Source organism: Callithrix jacchus, chromosome X (genome assembly GCF_049354715.1).
Source record: "Callithrix jacchus isolate 240 chromosome X, calJac240_pri, whole genome shotgun sequence".
NCBI classification, from domain to species: domain Eukaryota; kingdom Metazoa; phylum Chordata; class Mammalia; order Primates; family Cebidae; genus Callithrix; species Callithrix jacchus.
In genome coordinates, this window is record NC_133524.1 from 13,502,769 (window position 1) to 13,526,502 (window position 23,734).

At 42.6% G+C, this 23,734-nt stretch overlaps 1 protein-coding gene and 1 pseudogene across 2 annotated transcripts; one reads left to right on the forward strand and one right to left on the reverse strand.

The window, feature by feature from the left end:
* The first annotated feature begins 51 nt into the window (after positions 1-51).
* LOC100387958 (TAF5-like RNA polymerase II p300/CBP-associated factor-associated factor 65 kDa subunit 5L pseudogene) lies at positions 52-4,496 on the forward strand (annotated as a pseudogene). The gene has a single exon (XR_013531696.1). The product of XR_013531696.1 is annotated as a TAF5-like RNA polymerase II p300/CBP-associated factor-associated factor 65 kDa subunit 5L pseudogene (transcript).
* Positions 4,497-20,107: 15,611 nt separating this feature from the next.
* On the reverse strand, positions 20,108-21,600 carry ATXN3L (ataxin 3 like). Its single transcript, XM_008988951.5, has one exon. It carries the CDS (start codon positions 21,479-21,481, stop codon positions 20,420-20,422), a length of 1,062 nt encoding a protein of 353 aa, XP_008987199.3. The 5' UTR covers positions 21,482-21,600; the 3' UTR covers positions 20,108-20,419.
* Positions 21,601-23,734: the final 2,134 nt, after the last annotated feature.

The following is a 23,734-nucleotide window of genomic DNA, read 5'->3' on the forward strand; positions in this document are numbered from 1 at the left end:
TGTGCCTTGTATACATTTACAACCTATACAATGTCTACAGAGCGGTTCAGCTGTCTAGGTAAGTGATGCTGGTGTCAGGCCCCCTGTTGTTCCCATGATTTCACCTCAGAGATGACTGTTGAGTGTATTTCTTTGCTACTTATTTTTTTGCATGTAAATACATTTTAAATGTAATTGAATTTATTCTGTGTATATCACTTTTATCTTTTTCTCTCCCCACAATATCATTTCATGGTCATTTTAGCAGGTCAGTTGGTATTTTCCTTTTTTTTCAGATTTGATAAACCAAGTTTATTTTTTATTTCAACAGATTTTTGGGGAATAGGTAGTGTTTGGTTACACGAGTAAGTTCTTTAGTGGTGATTTCTGAGATTTTGATGCAACCGTTACCCAAGCTGCATACCCTTGAGTTGGTATTTGATATTTTCTAAAGTATGATTTTTAATGATTTTTTTATATACTTCATCATATGACTACTTCATATGTTTAATCATTCCCCTTGATAAGTGGCAACATTTTTCTGTATGAAAGAAACAAACCAAAAAAACCAGAGAAGAAAAGTACCTCCCTGAAATGCACTGGTATTTTGATACAGCAAAATTTGACAACAAAAACGAAAAATACCACCAGCTATATGAAAAACAAACAACAAACCTTTGATTCTTATCATCCTTAACAATACTCAGCTTTGTAAATGTCTGTTAAATGATACACAAATCCGCGTATGCAGATACTGATATTTTTCACTGCGCCCAGAAATTCTGATTATTGTAATGTCTGCTTCTAAAAATGGGTACAATATAATAGTGTTTCATATTTAAGATAAATAGTATAGCTTAGAAGTGGCAGCCTGTTTTGAGGGGTGGTTGATTTTTTTTTAAGTACAAAGATAGTAATTTTAGTATCAATCTCAGGAGTTCCAAGTTTATATAAAATAAAATAATTGTTAATATCTATACTGTTATATATAGGATATATATTATATGATACAGTTGACCCTTAACAACCTGAGTGTTAGGAATACCAGCCCCCTACACAGCTGAAAATCTGTGTGACTTTTGACTCCCTGCACATTTACCTACTAATAGCCTACTGTTGATCAGAAGCCTAACTGGCAACATAAACAGTTGGTTAACACATATTTTGCATGTTATATGTATTACACACTGTATTCTTACAGTAAAGTAACCTAGAGAAAATAAAATGTTATTAACTATAAGGAAGAAAAAATATATTTACCATTCATTAAGTGGAAGTGGCTTATCATAAAGGTCTTTATCCTCACTGTCTTTGTGTTAAGTAGGCAGAGGAGGAGGAGGAAAAGGATAGGTTGATCTTGCTGTCTCAAGATGGCAGAGGCAGAAAGAAATCTGCATAAAAGTGGACCTGTGAGTCATGGAGCCACCGCCCAAAGTGGCGGCAGGGGCTGCGGGGCACGGGGTGTGGGGGCCCAGCTGAGCTGGCCGGCCATCGGAGCGAGACCTTGCGGCAGAGACTATGGAGGCAGAAGCAACCTAATACCGGAGACGGCGGCAGCGGGGGGAGGTGGAGCCCCTTGTGATGTTCAGTCATGAAACAAGCGCGTACAGATTCAGATGGCAGTGTCCTGCTACCTCAAATGCCGGCAGTATGTGGACTCCGATGGTCCCCTGAAACAAGGACTGTGGCTGTCACAGACTGCTGAAGAGATGGCGGCCAATCTGACGGTGCAATCAGAATCTGCTTGTGCCAACATAGTGTCTGCAGCCCCTTGCCAGGCGGAACCCCAGCAATATGAAGTCCAGTTTGGATGACTGCAGAATTTTCTCACCGATTCTGATTCCCAGCATAGCCATGAAGTGATGCCTCTCCTCTATCCTCTCTTTGTCTACCTCCATCTCAGCCTGGTCCAGAACAGTCCGAAGAGCACAGTGGAAAGTTTTTACAGCCACTTCCATGGAATGTTTCTGCAGAACGCTAGCCAGAAGGATGTCATTGAGCAGCTACAGACCACTCAAACCATCCAGGACATCCTGTCTAACTTCAAGCTTCGAGCATTCCTAGATAACAAGTACGTGGTCCGTCTCCAAGAAGACAGCTACAACTACCTTATCCGCTACCTCCGAAGTGACAATACTGCCCTGTGCAGAGTTCTCACCTTACGTATTCATCTTGACGTGCAGCCTGCCAAGAGAACATACTACCAGCTATATGCCAGTGGCAGCTCCTCCTGCAGTGAGAACAACAGCTTGGAGCCCCCTGACATGCCCAGCCCTATTCTACAGAACGAGGCTACCCTGGAGGTCTTACAGGAGAGCATTAAGCGCATCAAAGATGGGCCTCCCTCCATCACTACCATCTGCTTCTATGCCTTCTATAACACAGAGCACCTGTTGAACACTGCAGAAATCTCCCCCGATAGCAAACTACTTGCCACTGGGTTTGACAACTCCTGTATAAAGCTTTGGAGTTTACGATCCAAGAAGTTAAAATCAGAGCCCCATCAAGTAGACGTGTCCCGCATCCATTTGGCTTGTGATATTCTGGAGGAGGAGGATGATGAGGATGATAATGCAGGCACAGAGATGAAGATACTGTGGGGACACTGCGGACTGGTATACAGCACGAGGTTCCTCGCGGACAGCTCAGGGTTGCTCTCTTGTTCTGAAGACATGCCCATCAGATACTGGGATCTGGGGAGTTTCACCAACACTGTGTTGTACCAAGGACATGCCTGTCCCGTGTGGGATCTGGGCATCAGTCCATATAGCCTGTACTTCGCCAGCGGGTCCCACGATTGCACCGCCAGACTGTGGTCATTTGATCGGACATACCCGCTGAGGATATATGCAGGACACCTGGCAGATGTGGCCTGTGTCAAATTCCACCCTAATTCAAACTACTTAGCTACGGGCTCAACCAACAAGACCGTCTGGCTATGGAGCGCGCAGTAGGGGAACTTGGTGAGGCTTTTCACAGGCCACCATGGCCCTGTGCTTTCTCTTGCCTTTTCTCCTAACAGTAAGTACTTGGCGTCTGCTGGCAAGGACCAGCGGTTGAAGCTGTGGGACTTGGCCTCTGGGACCCTTTATAAAGAGCTGAGAGGCCACACAGACAATATCACCAGCCTCACCTTCAGTCCAGACAGCGGCTTGATTGCCTCTGCCTCCATGGACAACTCGGTGCGCGTCTGGGACATCAGGAACAGTTATTGCAGTGTACCTGCCTACGGCTCCTCCAGTGAGCTCGTGGGCCTGTACATCGGGCAGATGAGCAGCATCTTGAGCATGCAGTTCATGGCCTGTAACCTTCTGGTAACTTGAATTACACAAGAAAATCAGGAACATTAATTTTTTATCTTTGGAACGGACTGGGGTAGTGGTGGAAAGCCTCCAGTTGCAGTCCTTCGATGAGCTGAGATTGAATCACTGACTGTGAAAGAGCCCCATTCTCCCCTCTTTCCTGGGCCCTCATTCTGGGCAGGTTCCCCTTCACTCAGCACCCCACTATCGAAGGCCAGGGTTGTGGAGGCGGGCAGAAGCCAGGCAATCATGAGTGATCAAGAATTAGGGTGCCCTGGAGGTCACTCACAAGTTCTCACAGAGCCCCTGCCATGACCTCACGCATGCGAGCACCTTCCTGTCTCTGTCTCCTTTTCCCCATCTTACCAGGGCTGGGTTTGGTTAGAGGACGGCTGCAGAGTACCCTCAGGAGAAGTGGCGCCACTGGGGTCACGCGTGGTCCAGTCCTTGTGTGGGAGGAAAAGCTTTGTTGGCGGAGGGATGTGGGGCAGGAACAAGGAAAGGAGAGGGAACGATCCTGGCAAATAGTCTTTCCTTTTCTGTAATTACAGAGAACCAGGATTTTTAAAATGATTGTTATTATAATTGTTATTGAGAAGAGGAAACCTAGCACTGGCAGAGGGAAACTTCTCTGCTTTTATCTTTCAGGTTTGACTCCTGGCACTGGCTTTGATACTTGGAATTTTGAGGTTCAGGGAATTCAGAGAATTTGGTAGCACAGTATACTGGGAGAAAGGGAAGTTTCGGGTGACAGATTGATCACCCTGGTTGACATGTTTCCGGAAGTGGGTGGGTGGGTTTGACTGAGAACATTTTGGGCTCCTGCAGTAAAGGTGGGAAAGAAAAATTCTTTCCATGGCTGCACTTCTCTTAATAATTGTCTCCCCTCAAAAGAAAGATTATGATAAAGAATAATTTGAAGTAATAAGTAACAAGAAAGAATTAGAAAACTGTTGAATTTCCGAATGACCATTCAGAGGTGTGGCTTTTTCCATGTCGTTTCCTCCTGCGGTGAACTGCTCCCACACCCTGCACTGCAATACCAGTCTAATGAACACTGTGAAACTTAAGTATGTGCGCACGCATATCAAACTATGCTCTGAGGATAAAGCAAGTTCTAATTTGTGGAAAAAGGATTAAACATTTCTGTTTTCTGAAAAGAGTTATTTTGTATTTTGTTTTCTATTAAAATGTATTTAGTTTCAAGAAAAAAAAGGGGCGACCTGCATAGCAGCCCATGTTCAAGGGTTCACTGTATATACATATATAAAAGTAAAAGTTATATGGTATTACAGTTATATCCAGACATGGATATAATTGTATAACAGGTAAGTCATGAAACATACAGAATTAATTTTGGAAGTCACCTAAATCATGCCCTGAGAGAAGGTACAAGGCTACTAAAGGCAGAGGGCCTTGCAAAGTCAAGGTGTGGCATAGCTGGAACCCAAATGCCAGACTTTGTCCTCTGCTTAGCCTAAACCAGAGATCAGATGTCTCTTGTCACCAGATGTTGATAAACACAGAGAGGCAAGCTCTTCAGTTACCCTATCACCACCTTACGAATACATACGACTGCAAACATTGTCTTCATTTAAGTCAGAATATAAAGGAAAAGCCCCTAATGAATATGACTTCGTGAGCTTTGGACATAAAAATTCACTTCGTAGCACATTATAATTTTAAATCACATTTAATTCCCTGCCAACTAGGACATAATTCCATGGAAATTCAGTCAATGAAAGTTAACAAGATCATTACTAGCAAAAAAGGTAATATTTTTCATTTTGGAAAACTAAAGGGTTGGGTTGGATGAGAAGTAGGTATAAGAGACAGAGCAGCATTCTCAGGTGTTGTTCATGCCCCTGCCATTGTTTTAACTGTGGCCGCAGTATTGTTTTCCATGGCTGATGGTTGACTTTGCTGAGTAGAAGTAGGTAGTAGCTAAGAATAACCTTGAAAAACTAGAACATTTTCCTTAAGAAGGAAAAATTGCCTAATGGCATATCAGTTTTATAGTTACAATCACCATAGTCCATTTAGTTTATTGGTATTCTATTATCAGGAAAGGTTGGGAAAAAGTGGAGTTGCAAAGACAAATAAAGAAGTATTAATTGGAAACCACCTCACACATGAAAAAAATAGCCTTTATTTATTTCATTCTACATCTGCTAGTCTCTGGGCAATCTAAGGAAGCAGTCATCAGAATTATAGCCACATGGTGATTTTTTTTTTCCCCTCCAGAATTACAATAAAATTGGCTTCCACACTGTGAAACTAAAAAGAGGGGCTATAGGGTGCTGCTTCTCTCTCTTGATATTTACTTGGTTTTCAAAGGAATTCGTGACTAAGAATCTCATGAAATCTAAATGTGGTCACTGATGGAAATTTAGGTTTTCATAAAGAGCACAGGAAGAAATTTACATGGCAAAGAAGCAGTATTTTCTCTGGCAAAAAAAAGGTAAGGATGTGTATGTATGTGGTGTATAAATGTACATGTCACATACATATATCAGTGAGTATATCTCGATTTTCTTTTGCTAGGTCTAGTAATACATTTAATTTTTTAAATATTAGTTTTTTCCCAGCAATTATATACACATAATTATTGTCTTTTTCAGCAAGTTTATGAATTTTGGATATATTGAGATTATGTAAGTCCTTGGTTAGCATTAATATTATCTAATTTGTAATAAAAGTTTATCCATTTTATTCATTAAGTATAAAAATTTGGAAAGATGATAGATATTTAGGCATGTATGGAGTGAACTGACACATTCATCCTCAAAAGTCACATCAAATTAATGAAAAAAATCAAAGATTGAGGTGTTAATATTCAGTAGTACTTCTTTTTGTTTATTACTTTATTCATCAGCACATCTGGGAGAACTTCATAACTGGTTCTCCTAAAATAAAAACCCTAGTTGCTACTCCCACTGTGGCCAGTTTTAAGGCCAAGGAACACTAAGTTACAAGGAGATGACAGTAATCAGTTATCATCAGATGGTAAGGACTGGTGTGAGCACTGTGCTACAGCTAACCAGGCGAAAAAGGAATGTAATGGAAGTTAAGCTGATTAGAATGTTGATGTAATATAGGAGGAGGAGACAGAGCAAGCACTGAGGCTGGTGAGCCAGGTAGAAGTCACAGTGGGAGGAGGCTTGAGGTCTCTCCAAGAGATTCACGGACCATAGGATTTGGTAGTGATTCAGGTACGAGATGATCATGGCCCTCATCATTGTAGTGACCGTGGTATTTTGAAGCCATCCAAGAAACAGATGATGGGCCTGTCCCTAAACATGATAGTGCCCATGGGATTTTGTAGCTATAGAGTGAAAAGATGACAGTGGCCATATCCAGGGTAATGTCCATGGGATTTTGTAAATATCCAGGTAAGAAATGAGTGTTTCTACTTAGGAAGTGAACATGGGATACTGAAGTTATAAAGGTAAGAAATGATGATAATCCTAACAGTGGATGTGAACATGATATTTTCTAGATATCCAGATAAGAGAGGATAATGGCCCTAACTCCAGTACCAAAATTAGGTTTCCTCAGGTAAGGACATAGGAGCTGAAGATGTTTCTTACCATGTTAGTGAACATGGCATTTTATGGTATTCCAAACATTATGGCAAAGCAAACCACAAAATGACCATGAGATTTGTCAGGGATCTAGTAAAGAGATGATGGTGTTTTAACTGTGAAGGTTATGATGAAGTTGTGTTGGTCAGTAATTAAGAGATGATGGTGATCCTAACCACAGTAATGAACTGGCGACTTTGCAAATAACCAGGTAAGAGATGATGGTGTCTCTAAAAATGTGGTGACCATAGGATTTCGCGGATATCCAATCAAGGAATAATGTGTTACTAGAAATGGTAGTAACAAGGTATATATCAGTTACCCTGGAAAGAAATGATGTGTCCTTAGCAATGGCATTTAATCTGGGTAATTTGTAGGTTACCATGTATGGAGGTTTCTCTAAATCTGGTAGATCTCATGGGCCTCTGTAGGTATCCCCATGAGAGATGCTGTGACACAAATTGTAACCAGTTGCCACCATTGTAACCAAGGTATTTTATAAGTATCCAGCTAAAAGCTCTAGCTTTATTTATTTATTGTTTGTAAGGCTTTCATGTTTTTCTATTGTTTTCTTTTTTTGAGACAGAGTGGCTGGGGTAAGTGCTGATGTAGGCCTAAACCACAGCCCGCAGTGTGGGACCGTCAGAGAGATCCAGTTCAGTAATGATGTGTCCCTCCATGCCTTCCCGCCATGATTTCCTCCACAGGTACTCAGGTGAGAAATGATATAATCCTTACCATTCCCAGATAGTCTGGGTTTTCCCATTTTCTGTTTCAATGAAAGTATATGCTGAACCCTGTGAGTGTTGAGGGATTAAACGGAGCCAGGTATTTATCACCGTATTCCCCACCCCTGTGCTGCCACTGGGATTTCTACAGGTGTGCAGTCAAGAAATAATGTCTATCTGCTATCAGGGTCTACCTAGGATTACTGCAAGTATCCGAGTTGAGTGAGTCTGTCCTGTAAAGATGGAAATCATCAAGTTTCTCTGCAGGAGTCCCGGTGGAAAACCCCGTGTCCTTCTAAATGTACATCTTGGTACCTCTTTCAGATTTCTACCATGACATCACAATTAATCCAACATGGATGCTTAAGGGGAAGCATGGCTGCTCTTCAGAGGTCAGCGTTGAGGAGGACCAAAAGCAACGCATGGGCCATGTGAGGTTCAGCTTTCTAGGTAAGTGATGATGGTGTCCGGCCTCCCTGTTGTTCCTGTGATTTTGCTTCAGGTGTCCCGGTCAGAAATAAGAGTCCCTGGCATACTGGAAACCATGAGTTTTCCCTTGGCATATTTCAGAAAACCACCAACCGCATGAGCTAGGTAGGACTGCAAGTACCAGGTAATGGTCTGGCATTCCCAGCTATAGCAATGACCATTGACATTTTGCAGGTGTCTGTAGAGAGAAATGCTGTCTTTTGGGACCATGGTCTTAAGCTTGTGGGGGCCCCCAGCATCCAGGTAAGAGTCGTTGAATGATGGATGTAAGCCTTGTGATTTGCAAGTGTCCTGGTAGAATAAGCTTGTGCGTTTCTTTTCTTTCTTTCTTTCTTTCTTCCTTTTTTTTTTTTTTTTTTTTGAGATGGAGTTCTGTTATTGTTGCCCAGGCTAGAGTGCAATGGCACAATCTCAGCTCACTCCAACTTCTGCCTTCTGTGTTCAAGTAATTCTTCTGCCTCAGCCTCCTGAGTTGCTGGGATTACAGGCAAGCGCCACTACCCCCAGATAATTTTTGTATTACTAGTAGAGACAGAGTTTCATCACTTTGGGCAGGCTGGTCTTGAACTCCTGACCTCAGGTGATCCGCCTGCCTTGGCTTCCCGAAGTGTTGGGTTACAAGTGTGAGCCACCATGCCTGGCCCCTCATGTGTTTCTGTAGCATGTATCTCAATGTAGGTTTTCCAGGCTTTCGCAAGGAAATCCGGACAAACAGGAGTCATGATCAGGGGACATGTCTGGTATCTGGGTAAGTGATGATGTGCATGGTAAACTCACCACAGACCAGGTAATCTCCACATATCTAGGTAAGTGTGATTCCTTTGTCTGAACGGTTTACCATTTGATGGGTTAACAGCTATTTTGGAAAGAAAGGGGAGCAGCTCCCTATTCTCCTTGCCATGTGATCCTGTTCATTTCTGTCCTAGGGAGGAAGTTTGATGTATATGCTCTGTCAGTGCTGATTGTTTGAAATGTACCCAGGGAACTCACGTGGCACTCTACATCACAGGAGTAACTGCGGTGGATTTGCAGGGAAGCTGGCCAGGAAAAATGGTGTGTCCTATGATGGCCTAGACCTTGGAGGGCCTGCGAGCATCCAGGTACATTTTTGGCTCCCATAATAATGATAGCGAGCAGGCGGTTTGTAGGGTCCTGGTGAAAAAGCTGTGTCCTTAGTAACGTTTGTCACACATGTGGTTTCAGATTCAAGCAGGCAGAAGTTAGAGAATGAGGGCAGCCTTGAGGTCTCTCCAGGAGATTCAGGGTCCATAGGATTTGGTAGGGATTCAGGTATGAGATGATCGTGGCTGTCATCATTGTAGTGACCATGGTATTTTGAAGGAATTCAAGGAACAGATAATGGACATGTCCGTAACCATGGTAGTGCCCATGTGATTTTGTAGTTATAGAATAAAAATTACAGTGACCATATACATGGTAATGCCTATGGGATTTTATAAATATCCAGGTATGAAATGAGTATTTCTCCTTAGGAACTGGATATGGGATGCCGAAGTTATAAAGGTAGGAAATGATGATAAACCTAACCATGGGATGACCATGGTATTTTCTTGAAATCCAGATAAGAGAAGATGGTGGCTGTAACTCGAGTACCAAAATTGGGTTTCGTGAGGTGGGCACATAGGAGCTGATAATGTCTCTTTCCATATTAGTGAACTTGGCGTTTTGTGGTATTCCAGATGTGATGGTGAACCTGACCACGAAAGTGACAGTGAGATTTGTCAGGGGTTTGGTAAAGAGATGATGGTCCCCTTAAGCGTGAAGGTTATGATGAAATTTTCTCGGTCAATGATGAAGAGATGATGGTGATCCTAACCACTGTAGTAAACAAGGGGTTTGTTCAGTACAAAGAAAAGAAATGATGTGTCCCTAGCAATGGCATTTAATATGTGTAATTTGCAGGTCTCTATGTATGGTATTTCTAAATCTGGTAGCTCTCATGGGTTTCTATAGGCATCCACAGAGATGACGTGTCACAAATTTTAAGCAACTGCCACTCCTGTATCCAAGGTATTGTATAAGTATCCAGCTAAGAGCTCTGGCTCTATATATTGGTTGGATGTAAGACTTCCGTGTTATCTCTTTCTTTCTTTCTTCGAGACAGCATCTGGCTGAGGTAAGTGCTAAAGGGGGCCGAAACCACAGCCCGCAGCGTCGGACTGTCACAGAGACACAATTCAGTGACCATGTGTCCCTGCATGCCTTCCCACCTTATTCAGGTGGAAAGTGGTTGAATCCTTACCAGTCACAGATAGGTCGGGTTTTCCCATTTTCTGTTTCATTGAAAATGTATGCTGAACCCTGGGAGTGTTGAGGGATTGCAGGGAGTCAGGTGTTTATCACTTTATTCCCCTGACCTGTGCTACCCCTTTAATGTCTATAGGGGTCCAGTTGAGAAGTGGTGGTTTTCTTCTATCAGGGTCGACCTGGAATTACTGCAAGTATACAGGTTGAGTGGGTGTGTCCCCTAAAGATGGAAATAAGCAAGATTTTTTGCAGGATTCCTCACCAAAACCCTGTGTCCTTCTATACATGTGTGCTGGTGCCTCTTTCAGATTCCTACCGTGACATCACAATCCAACATGGGACCTTAATGGGAAGCTCGGCTGCTCTGCAGGTTAGCATGGATGAGGACCGAAAGCATCACATGGGACACGTTGAGTTTCAGCTGTCTAGGTAAGTGATGATGGTGTAGGCCTCCCTGTTGTTCCCCTGATTTCACTTCAGGTGTCCCAGTCAGAAATGATAAGAGTCCCTGGCATACTTGAAACTGTGAGTTTTCCCTCTGCATATTTCAGAGATAATGCCTAACCCTGTGAGTGCACTGGGATTGCAATACCAGGTAACATCCATCGTTTTCAACCACAGCAGTGACCATGAACGTTTTGCTAGTGTCCTATAGAGAGAAATTCTGTCTTCTGGGACCACAGCCCTGAGTTTGGGGGTCCCTGCCACCATCCAGGTAAGAGTCGTTGAATAATGGATGTGAGCATCCTGATTTGCAGGTGTCCTGGTAGAACACCTGTGTGTTTCTTTTTCTTTTTTCTCTCTCTCTTTTTTTTTTTTGAGATAGAGTTAAGCTCTTGTTGCCCAGGCTGGAGTGCAGTGGCGCAGGATCGCCTCACTCCAACCTTGGTCTCCTGTGTTCAAGCGAATTTCCTGCCTCAGCCTCCCAAGTTGCTGGGAATATATATGTGTGCCACTACCCCTGGCTACTTTTTATATTACTAGTAGAGATAGAATTTCACCATTTTGGGCAGGCTAGTCTCAAACTCCAGACCTCAGGTGATCCACCTTTCTCGGCCCCCAAAGTACTGGGATCACAAATATGAGCCACCCTGTGTGTTTCAGAGGCATATGTCTCAGTGTAGGTTTTCCAGGTTTTCATGAGGAAATCCCGATAAACAGGAGTCACAATCCAGGAATGTGTCTGCTATCTGGGTAAGGTGATGGTGTGTGTGGTAAACTCACCACAGACCAGGTGATCTCCACATATATAGGTAAGTGAGGTTCCTCGGCCTGAACAGTTTACCATGTGATGGGTTAACAGCTAATTTGGAAAGAAAGGGGAGCAGCTCCCCATTCTACTTGCCATGCAATCCTGTTCATTTGTGTCCTGGAGAGAAAGTATATGCTCTGTCAGTGCTGATTTATTGGAACGTATCCAGGGAACTCATTTGGCACTGTGCATCACAGGAGTAACTGCGGTGGATTTGCAGGGAAGCTGGCCAGGGAAAATGGCGTATCCTACAATGGCCTAGACCTTGGAGGGCCCACAGGCATCTAGGTACATTTTTGGCTCCCACAATGATGATAGAGAGCAGGTGGTATGCAGGGCCCTAGTGGAAAAGCTGTGTCCATAGACACATTTGTCAAACATGTGGTTTCAGGTTCAGGAAGGGAGAAGTCAGAGCATGAGAACAGCCTTGAAATCTCTGTAGAAGGCACTCAGACCACAGGATTTGGTAGGTATGCAGGTATGAGATGATGATGGCTGTCATCATTGTGGTGACCATGGTATTTTGAAGGAATCCAAGAAACAGATGATGAACATGTCTCTAACCCTGGTAGCGCCCATGGGATTTTGTTGCTATAGACTAAAAAGATGATATTGGCCCTATCTATGTTAATGTCTGTGGAATTTTGTAAAAAATGAGGGTTTCTACTTAGGAAGTGAGAATGGGATCCTGAAGTTATAAAGGTAAAAAAAAAGATGATAATCCTAACCATTGGGGTGACTGTGGGATTTTCTAGATACCCAGATAAGAGTGAATGGTGGCCCTAACTCAAGTATTAACATTGGGTTTCCTCAGGTACGCATGTAGGAGCTGACGATGTCCCTTCCCATGTTAGTGCACATGGCTTTTTATGGTATTCCAGATATGATGGCAAACCTACCCCAAAATGACCGTGATTTTTTTCAGGGTTCCAGTAAAGAGATGATGGTCCCTGTAACCATGAAGGTTGTGACGAAATTGTGTCCATCAGTAATTAAGAGATGATGGTCACCCATAGTACGGCAGTGAGAAGGGATTTTGCAAGTCGCAAGGTAAGAGATGATGGTGTCTCCAAAAATGTGGTGACTGTGGGATTATGCAGATATCCAATCAAAGAATAATGTGTTTCTAGAAATGGTAGTACCAAGGTATTCAACAGTTACCCGGGAAAGAAATGATGTGCCCAAGTAATGGCATTAAATCTGAGGAATTTGTAGGTCTCTATGTATGGTATTTCTAAATCTGGTAGATCTCATAGATTTCTGTACGTATCCACATGAGAGATGATGTGTCACAAATTTTAAGCAACTGAGAGTACTGTAACCAAGGTATTTCATAAGTATCCGCTCAGAGCTCTGGCTTTGTGTATTTGTTGGATGTTAGACTATCATGTTATCTATTTCTTTTTTCTTTTTTTGAGACAGAGTCTGGCTGAGGTAAGTACTGATGGGGGCCTAAACCATAGCCTGCAGTGTCTCACTGTCACAGAGACGCTATTCAGTGATGATGTGTCCCTATATGCCTTCCCACGATGATTTCTTTCACAGGTACTCAGGTGACAAAAATTTGCATCCTTTCCAATCACCGATTGGCCAGGTTTGTTCATTTTCTCTTTCAACAAAAATGTATGCTGAACTCTGTGAGTGTTGAGGGATTGCAGGGAGCCATCCGTTTATCACTGTGTTCCCCACCCCTGTGCTTACCCTAGGATTTCTACAATTGTCCCGTAGAAAAACCATGGTTTTCTTCTATCAGGATTGACCTGGGATTACTGCAAGTATGTGGGTCGAGTGGATTTGTCTGCTAAAGATGGAAATAATCAAGATTCTCTGTGGGAGTGCTGGTGGAACCCCCGCCAGCCGTGTCCTCCTACACATATATCTTCTACCCATCTGATTTTGCAAGTTGCCAGGGAAGATATGATGGTGTCTCTAAAAATGTGGTGACCATGGAATTTTGCAGATAATCCAATTAAGGAATAAGGTAAATATTCAGGTGAAAAATGAAGGTTTCTACTTAGGAAATGAACATGGGATGCTGAAGTTACAAAGGTAAAAAATGATGATAATCCTAACCATCAGAGTGACCATGGGATGGAATGGTAGTACCAAGATATAACAGTTACCCAGGAAAGAAATGATGTGACCCTAGCAATGGTATTTAATTTGCGTAATTTGTAGGTCTCCATGTATGGTAGGTTTCTCTAACTCTGGCAGATTTCATGGGATCCTGTAGGTATTCACATGAGAGATGATGTGTCATAAATTATAAGTAACTGCTGCTATTGTAACCACAGTATTTTATAAGTATCCAGCTAAGAGCTCCTGCTTTATGTATTGGTTGGAGGTAGATATTTCATGTTATCTATTCTTTTCTTTTATTGAGACAGAGTCTGGCTCAGGTAGGTGCTGCTGCGGACATAAATCACAGACCACACCGAGGGACTGTCACCGAGATCTAATTCAGTCATGCTGTGTCCCTACACACCTTCCTGCCCTGAATTCTTTCAGAGGGATTCATGTAAGAAATGACTGAGTCCTTACAAATCCCAGATAGGATGGGTATTAACATTTTCTGTTTCACGGAAAGGGTATGCTGAACTCTGTGAGTGTTGAGGGATTGCAGGGAGCCAGATGTTTATCACTGTGTTCCCTGTTGCTATGCTGCCCCTAGGATGTCTACAGGTCTCCAGAGGAGAAATGGTGGTTTTCAGCTATCAGGGTATCCAGGATGTATGGGTGTGTCCCTGTAAAGATGGAAATAATGACATTTCTTTGCAAGAGTGCCAGCAGACAACCCCGTGTCCTTCTACACATATATCTTTGTGCCTCTTTCAAACAACTACGGTGACATTACAATGAATCCTACACGGGACGTTAATGGGTATCTCGGGTACTCTGCAGATGTCACTGCTGACGAGGACCGAAAGCAAGGCACAAGGCCATGTGAGACTCAGCTGTCTAGGTTAAGTGATGATGTATCTGTCTGTCCTTTCTGTTGTTCCAGTGATTTCATTTCAGGTATCCCGGTGGGAAATGCTAAGTGTACTTGGCATACCAGAAACTGTGATACTTCCCTCTGCGTGTTTGAGAGACAACGCCTAACCCTGTGAGCACGGTGAGACTGCAAATAACAGGTAATGATTTGGCATTCCCAGCCACAGCAGTGACCGTGGACATTTTGCCTGTGTTCTCTAGAGAGAAATGGTATCTTCTGGGACAACAGCCCTGAACTTGGTGAGCCCCGCCAGCATCGAGGAAAGAGTCTTTCAGTGATGTATGTGAGCATGATGATTTGTAGGTGTCCTGGTAGAACATCTTGTGTGTTTCTGAGGCGTAGGTGTCACTGTGTGTTTTCAAGGTTCCTGGAAGGAAATCCCGACAAACAGTAGGCATGATCAGGAGACATGTCTGGTGTCTGGATAAGTGATGGTGTATGGCAATATCCACATACCTAGGTTAGTGAGATTCCTTTGCCTGAATGGTTTACTATGTGATGTAAGAAAGGATAGTGGCTCTCTGTTCTCTTCTCCGTGTGATCTTACTGATTTCTATCCTGGAGAGAATTCATGAAGTATGTGCTCTGTGAGGGCTGATTAATTGGCACATACCCAGGGATCTCACCTGGCATCACAGGAGTAACTGCAGTGGTGTAAGGAAGCCAGCGAGAGAGAATGGCGTGTCCTACAGTGACCTAGACCTTGGAGGGCCTGCAAGCATCCAGGTACATTTTTAGCTTCCATAATGATGATAATGAGCAGCCGGTTTGTAGGGTCCTGGTGGAAAAGCTATGTCTCTGGACACATTTGTCACATGTGTGCTTTCAGGTTCAGGCAGGCAGAAGTCAGAGTATGAGGACAGCTTGAGGTCTCTCCAGGAGAGTGACGGACCATAGGATTTATTAGGGATTCAGATATGAGATGATCATGGCTCTCATCGTTGTACTGACCATGGTATTTTGAAGGAATCAAGACATAGATGATGGGCCTGTCCCTAACCATGGTAGGGCCCTCGGGATTTTGTAGCTATGGAGTGAAAAGATGACCAGTGGTCACATCCCTGGTAATGTCAGTGGGATTTCGTAAATATTCAGGTAAGAAATGAGTGTTTTTGCTTAGGAATGGAACATGGGATGCTGAAGTTATAAAGGTAGGAACTGATGATAAACCTAATTGTGTGGGTGACCATGCTACTTTCTAGATAACCAGATAAGAGAGGATGATTGCCCTAACTCGAGTATCAAAATTGGATTTCCTCAGGGTAGGCACATAAGAGCTGATGATATTTCTTCCCATATTATTGAACATGACATTTTGTGATATTCCAAATGTGATGGCAAAACCAAACCACAAAATGACCATGAGATTTGTCAGGAGTCTTGTAAACAGATGGTGGAACCCTTAACCGTGAAGGTTATGATGACATTTTGTAGGTCAGTAATTAAGAGATGATGGTGATCCTAACCACGGTAGTGAATGAGGGATTTTGCAAGTCCCCAGGTAAGAGATGATGGTGTCTGTAAAAATGTGGTGACCATGTGATTCTGCAGATATCTAATTAAGGAATAATGTGTAACTAGAAATGGTAGTACCTAGGTGTTTTAAAATTATGTGGAAAAGAAATAATTTGTCCCTAGCAATGCCATTTATTCTGCATAATTTTAGGTAACCACATATGGTAGGTTTATCTAAATCTGGTAGATCTCACGGGTTTCTGTAGGTATCCACATGAGAGATGATAAACATGAATGGTAAACAATTGCCACTATTATTCCCAAGGTATTTTATAAGTATCTAGGTAAGAGCTCCAGCTTTATATATTTGTTGGATGTAAGACTATTTTGTTTTGTATTTTTATAAGGGATATATGATTTTTCTTTTTTTGAGACAGAGTCTGGCTGAGGTAAATGCTGATGTGGACATAAACCACAGCCCATACTGTGGGACTGTCAGAGAGACCCATTTCAGTGATGACGTGTCCCTACACAGCTTCCCACTGTGACTTCTTTCATGGGTACTCGAGTGAGAAATGATTGAGTCCTCACCATTCCTAGATTGGCCCAGATTTCCCGTTTTCTCTTTCAGCGAAACTGTATGCTGAACCTGTGAGTGTTGAGGGACTGCAGGTAGCCAGGCATTTATCACTGTATTTCCCACCCCCATGCTATCCCTAGGATGTCTATAGGTGTTGAGAAACAGTGTTTTTTTGCTATCAGGGTCACCCTGGGATGACTGCAAGTATCCAGGTCGAGTGGGTGTTTCCCGTAAAGGTGGAAATAAGATTATTTGCAGGAGCGCTGGCAGCAAATCCTACGTCCCTCTACACAAATGTCTTCGTGGGTCTTTCAGATTCCTACTGTGATATCACAATCAATCTGACATGGAACCTTAATGGGAAGCTCGGCTGCTCTGCAGGTCAATGCTGCTGAGGACCAAAAGCATCACATGGGCCACGTGAGGTTCAGCTGTCTAGGTAAGTGATGCTGGTGTCAGGCCCCCTGTTGTTCCCGTGATTTCACCTCAGGTGTCCTGGTGGGGATTGATAAGGGTCCCTGGCATACTAGAAACCATGAATTTTTCCTCTGCATATTTCAGAAGCAATGCCTAACCCTGTGAGCGGGGTGGGACTGCAGATAGCAGGGATTGATCCGGGGTTCCCAGACACAGCAGTGACTGTGGACATTATGCAGGTGTCCTGTAGAAATAAATGCTGTCTTCTGGAACCACAGCCTTCAGCTGGACGGGCCCCTCCAGATCCTGGTAAGTGTCGTTGAATGATGGATGTGAGCATCGTGATTGATTTGCAGGTGTCCTGGTAGAATACTCTGTGTGTTTCTGAGATATATGTCATAATTTCTGTTTTTCAGATTCCCAGGAGGGAATCTTGACAGAAAAGGATCACCAGGGGACATGTCTGCTATCTGCTTAAGTGATAGTGTATGCAGCAGACTCACCACAGACCAGATGATCTCCATGTATCTAGGTAAGTGAGGTTCCTTTGTCTGAACAGTTTACCATGTGATGGGTTAACAGCTGTTTTGGAAATAAGGGTAGTGGCTCTCTGTTCTCCCTGCCATGCAATCCTATTGATTTCTGTCCTAAAGAGAATGTATGATGTGTACGCTATGAGTGTGGATTCATTTGAATGTACCCAGGGAACTCAGGTGGCACTGTGCATCACCGGAGTAACTGCAGTGGATTTACAGGGAAGCCAGCCAGGGAAAATGGCATGTTCTATGATGGCCTAGACCGTGGAGGGCCCGTGAGCATCCAGGTACATTTATGTCTCCCACCACAATGATAGCATGCAGGCAGTTAACACCGGTATCAGAGCAGTGTCTGTAGACACATTGGTCACATATCTGGTTTCAGATTCGGGCCGGCAGAAGTCAGAGCGGAAGGCACCTTGAGGTCTCTGCAGGAGATTCATGGACCATAGGATTTGGTAGGGATTCAGATATGAGATGATCATGGCCCTCATCACATTAGTGATCATGGTATTTTGAAACAACCCAAGAAACAGGATGGCCATGCCCCTAATTATGGTAGTGCCCATGGGATTTTGTAGCTATAGGGTGAAAAGGTGACGGTTGTCATATCCGTGGTAGTGTCTGTGGGATGTTGTAAATATCCAGGTAAGAAATGGGTGTTTCTACTTAGATGGTAAACATGGGATACTGAAGTCATAAAGGTAAGAAGTTATGATAAACCTAATCATACAGGTGACCATGGTATTTTCTAGCTATCCAGATAAGAGTGGATGGTGGCCCTAACTCAAGTGTTAACATTGGATTTCCTCAGGTACACATGTAGGAGCTGATGATGTTCCTTCCCATGTTAGCGCACATGGCTTTTTGTGGTATTCCAGATATGATGGCGAACCTAACCCCAAGAGGACCACGAGGTGTGTCAGGTGCCTAGAGAAGAGAAGATGGTCCCCTTAACTGTGAAGGTTATGATGAAATTTTGTCGGTCAGGAATTAAGAGATGATGGATCACTACCTACTACGGTAGTGAACAAGGGATTTTGCAAGTCACCAGGTAAGAGATGATGGTGTCTCTAAAAATGTAATCATGTGATTTTGCAGGTACGCAATGAAGGAATAATGTGTTACTGAAAATGGTAGTACCAAGGTATTTATTAGTTACCCAGGAAGGAAATCATGTGTCCTTATGGCATTTAATTTGGGTAATTTGTGGGTCTCCAGGTCTGGTAGGTATTTCTATATCTGATTGATCTCATGGGCTTCTGTACGTATCCACATGAGAGATGATGTATCACAACTTGTAACCAAGTGCCAAGGTATTTTACAGGTATTTCACTTAGAGCTCTGGTGAATATAAGTTTTTGAAGATATCCAGCAGGGAATGATGTTGGCCTAAACCATGATAATGCCCACGAGTTGTGCCCATATCTTGGTAAGAGGTGGTGTGTGTATAATTATAGTTGTCTCCATGGCTTTTTTTGCAGATTCCAGCAAATAATGAAGATAAGCTTAACCACTATTATGAATATAAGATTTGGAAGGAATTAAGGAAAGAAATAATGTGGGCTTTAACCAAGTGGACATGATTAGAATTTGGGGATTTCTAAATAAGTTATTATGGTGTCCCTAACTATGGAATTTTGCAGGTTGTAGTTAGTACATGATGAGGTATTTAATAGTAGGCGCAAATGTGAGATTTACTGATACCCAGGTAAGGCACGATGTGGTCCTTAAACATATTACAGACTATATGATTTTGTGGATATCTGCATAAGCAATAATATGTCCTGAAATCTTGATGTAACCACTTTGTTTTCACATTTGAAAAGTTGCTCATTCTCAAATACTTGGCACAGGGCTGATTTTCAAGTTGGCTCATGACTTAATCCCAAACTCTGGGAGGCCGAGGCGGCAGATCACTTGAGTTGAGTTCGAGACCAGCCTGACCAACACAGTGAAAACCCGTCTCTACTAAAATTACAAAATGAAGCTGAGCGTCCTGGCACACGCCTGTAGTACCAAGGTATTTATCAGTTACCCAGATACTTGGAAGGCTGAGAGGTACAAGAATCACTTCAACCCAGAAGGCGGATATTGCAGTGAGCTGAGGTTGCGCCACTGCACTACAGACTGGGTGACAGAGTGAGACTTTGCCTCAAAAAAAAAAACAACAACAAAAAAGTAATGCACCAGAGTCATGAAATAATGATCTTATCACAGAGGGCTTAGAAAGCAAAAGCTCAGAAAATATTACCATTTCTCAAAATACTTGTGGAAAATAGTTAAGAATCAGATAACAGAAATTGTCATCAGAGGAAATACCATCAGAATATACTTAAGTGCAGAATACATAGTTGGAGGGTGAACTGTTTACTCTTCTAAACCTATCACTATGATCAACACAGACAACAGATACTTTCCTCAAATATTAAATTGGTTCATGAGAAATAAAAGCAACCAAAATGAGCCACATTATCTGCAGTAGAAGAGACTGTATAGAAAAAGTTCTATGGCAAGAGCTAATTAGTTGGTCTACAAACAGATACACGAAAAATGCCCCAATTTTAGACACGTTAGATATTGCATACTCAAAAAAAAAAAAAAAGAAGGACCATTTTGAAAGCTGTTGTAAATTTAATTAATTGCTGAGCATCTCTTTGGCTAGGAGTTGAACGATCATTATTTAGTCCTACAGTTCTGTCCTCTTTTTGTTTGCAAACCACCTAAAAGTCTTACTTCCTCATCTCTTTGACAGATTACCAAGATGGATCCTACAATGTAATCACACAGGATAATGTTGGAAAGTATGACTATCTAAATCATTTCTACAGGTCTTACTTTTCTCCATTGATTTTCAAGTTATTTCTGACAGCTTCTATAACCATGTCGACAGTGGCCTGGATCATGTCTTCGTTGCTGTCATCACTGAGATCACCGTCAGTTCCTCTCAGACTTGTTGTCGGTGTATCGGGTAGACATGAACTGTGACCTGGCGGATCTGACTTTTGTTTCCTCTGCTGTTGTTCTTGCTCATGCTTTTCAAAACAGTCTTTTATTTTCTTCAGCTCTTCCAAAGCAGGAGTTACACACGATGTCTGTGGAAGATCTTGCGATATGTTTCCAGAAGTACCTTGCATGCTTAATTTAATAGCCCTGTGAAGATCTTCATCTTCTCTCTTCCTTTCTTGTCGACTCAGTGCTAGGGCCCTCTGAAAATCCTCATCTTCATCTGATAGGTCGGATTCATCAGTTTCTTCTGACGCTTTTTTAAGGACTGTTTTATGGTCTCTTTGTTGTTTTTCTTGTGGTAGTTTTCTTTCAGTAAGTTTTGGGTGATCTATTTCTTTGACCCTGATGGTCTGCAGGAATTGGTCAGCTTCACAGTCTGGCAGATCACCCTTAACAACAAATACAGAGTAGCCTTCCTTTCTCAGTTTACTCAGGAATAGCACGAGGTATGTATCTGATATTAATACTGGGCCCGCCAAGAGAGAATCCAAATTAAACCAGAGTTTTCCAAATTTTCTAAGAGTAAACCAGTGTTGTTCATAATTACCTATAAAAGATCTTTCATTTATAGGATTAATCCCAAGCTTTTGATAGGCAGAGCTGTTTAAAGGGATCACATCTAAACCCCAGAACTTCAAGGCATTGGTTATGACCTGAATAGAAAAGAAACCTGTGTCATCCATGTTTCCTGAAGGCTGCTGTAAAAATGCGCGATAGTCTTCACTGGTGACTCCTCCTTCTGCCATTCTCATCCTCTCTTCCTCATCGAGCTGGTGTGCAATTGAGGCTAATTCCACAGCGGTAAAATATTCACCTTGCAATAGATTATTCAGGCAGTGCTGGGCACAGAGGGATCCTTCTTGTTTCTCGTGGAAGATGAGCTCCATGTTGATTCTAACCAGGAGTTTTTGTAGGTTTGCGGGGAGATGTTGTATGCCCAGCTTTGGTGCCTATCTGGACAGTATGGAGATGTCCATGTAACAGCTGTACAGTTTTCAGAGCTTATGAAAACCATGGAATTCTGTAGGTATTCAGGTCAGCGATGATGTCACAAAGCACTACTGTGACCAAGGTGGCTTTGCCAGTATCCAGTCAAGAGCTGATGGGAAACTTAAAGTGAATATGGGATTTTGGGGTTATCCTGTAGGTGATAATGGTGACTTGAACCATAGTAGTGCCCACAGGATTTTCAGATGTCCTATAAAAGGAAATACCTCTCTAATTGTAGTTGTTAGCATGGTTTTAGTAAGTAAATAAAGGTGAAATTTACCACAGCACTAAACATAAGATTTGGCTGGTAACTGGGAAAGAAATAACATGGGCTTTAACTGAATGGATACCATGGGATTTTGCAATTGTCTAGGTAAGTTATCATGATGTCTCTGACCACAGTAATAGCCACGGTATTTTGCAGGTTCCAGTAAGATGACAATAAAACTCACAGTGGCAAGAAAGATGTACCTTTGCTGGTATCCTAGTTTGAGATGATGTGGGCCTTAAAAACATAAGTGACCAAATGATCTCCAAACATCTAGAAAACCGATGATGATGTCTTGAACTCTTTTCGTAGCCATGTGTTTTTACAGGTGTTCAGGAAAGAAATGTGTGTGCCTAACACAAGCAGGAACCATTAGATTTTATTGTTTCCTAGTTCCAAGAAAATTTGTCTCAAAACTTAGTAGTGACAAAGATATTAGCAGGTATCCAGGTAGGATATCACAGAGTTCCTCGCCATAGTAGGAACTGTGGATTTTTGCAGGTGTCCAATGAATAGACGGTATGTGGAACTACTATGTTGACCTTGGACTTCTCTAAGTGTCCGTGTACAGTTAGTGGTTCCCCTAATGATTGTAGTGAGTGTATAGATGGAATTAGCAGGGGTCCAGAAGGAAGGACATGTATCCTGACCACAGTTGCCACCATGTGTTTCTTCAGCTGGTAGTCAAGAGATGATGGAGTCTCTAACTACAACATTGGCCTTAAAACCTTAGGATTCAGGGCCGGGCGCGGTGGCTCACGCCTGTAATCCCAGCACTTTGGGAGGCCGAGGCGGGTGGATCACGAGGTCAAGAGATTGAGACCATCCTGGTCAACATGGTGAAACCCCATCTCTACTAAAAATATTTTAAAAAAAGAAAATTAGCTGGGCATGGTGGTGCGTGCCTGTAATCCCAGCTACTCGGGAGGCTGAGGCAGGAGAATTGCCTGAACCCAGGAGGCGGAGGTTGCGGTGAGCCGAGATTGTGCCATTGCATTCCAGCCTGGGTAACAAGAACGAAACTCCGTCTCAAAAAAAAAAAAAAAACCAAACCTTAGGATTCAGGTAGAGTTCATGGTTCCCCTAAAAATACTAGTCACCATGGGATTTTTTGAGGTCTATGTAGATGATGTATCCCTAACCACTATTGCTGCCATATGGTTTTGCAGGCTCCTGTCAAGAGATAATGGTGAAGCTCATATTGGTCATTTTTGTAGGAATTTCACGGAATCCATCTAAGTGATTATGTGGACCTTAAACATACTACAGACCATCTGATCTTCAAAAACCTAGGTAAGTGATAATGATGTCCTCAACATCTGTTGGTATCATGTGTTTTGCAGGTATTCAGGTAAGAAAAGGATACTGGGTCTACCAATAAGTATTGGTAGCCATGACATCTAGCTTAACCACTTTTCTCGTTTAGTGGTAATGTGTGTTTAACCTTAGGAGTGAATGAGGGCTTTTCAGGTATCTAGGAAAGTGGTGATAACTTTCTTCACCACCATAATGACCATGAGATGTTTATAGGTGCCCAGACAATAGATGATGGTGCCTGTAACAATGTTTTGACCTTCAGGTTCTGCCACTATGAAGTAGCATTAATGGGTTTGAAAAGACGGAAGCGACACAAGTTATCTGCAGATACTCTGCTAGAAAAATTTGCATTCTTAAACACATCTGTCACAGTGTGCTCTTTCAGGTTTCAGTCTAAAGGTCAAGGTAACCCTAACAATGGGGATTAACATGGAGCTTTGTTGGTATCCAGGCAAGTGATGGTGTGGGACTTACCACACAATAGATCTTCTGACCTTCACAAATTTATATAAGTGATGTTGGTACCTCTATCTAACATTTGTGTTACCATGCTTTTTGTTTTTTT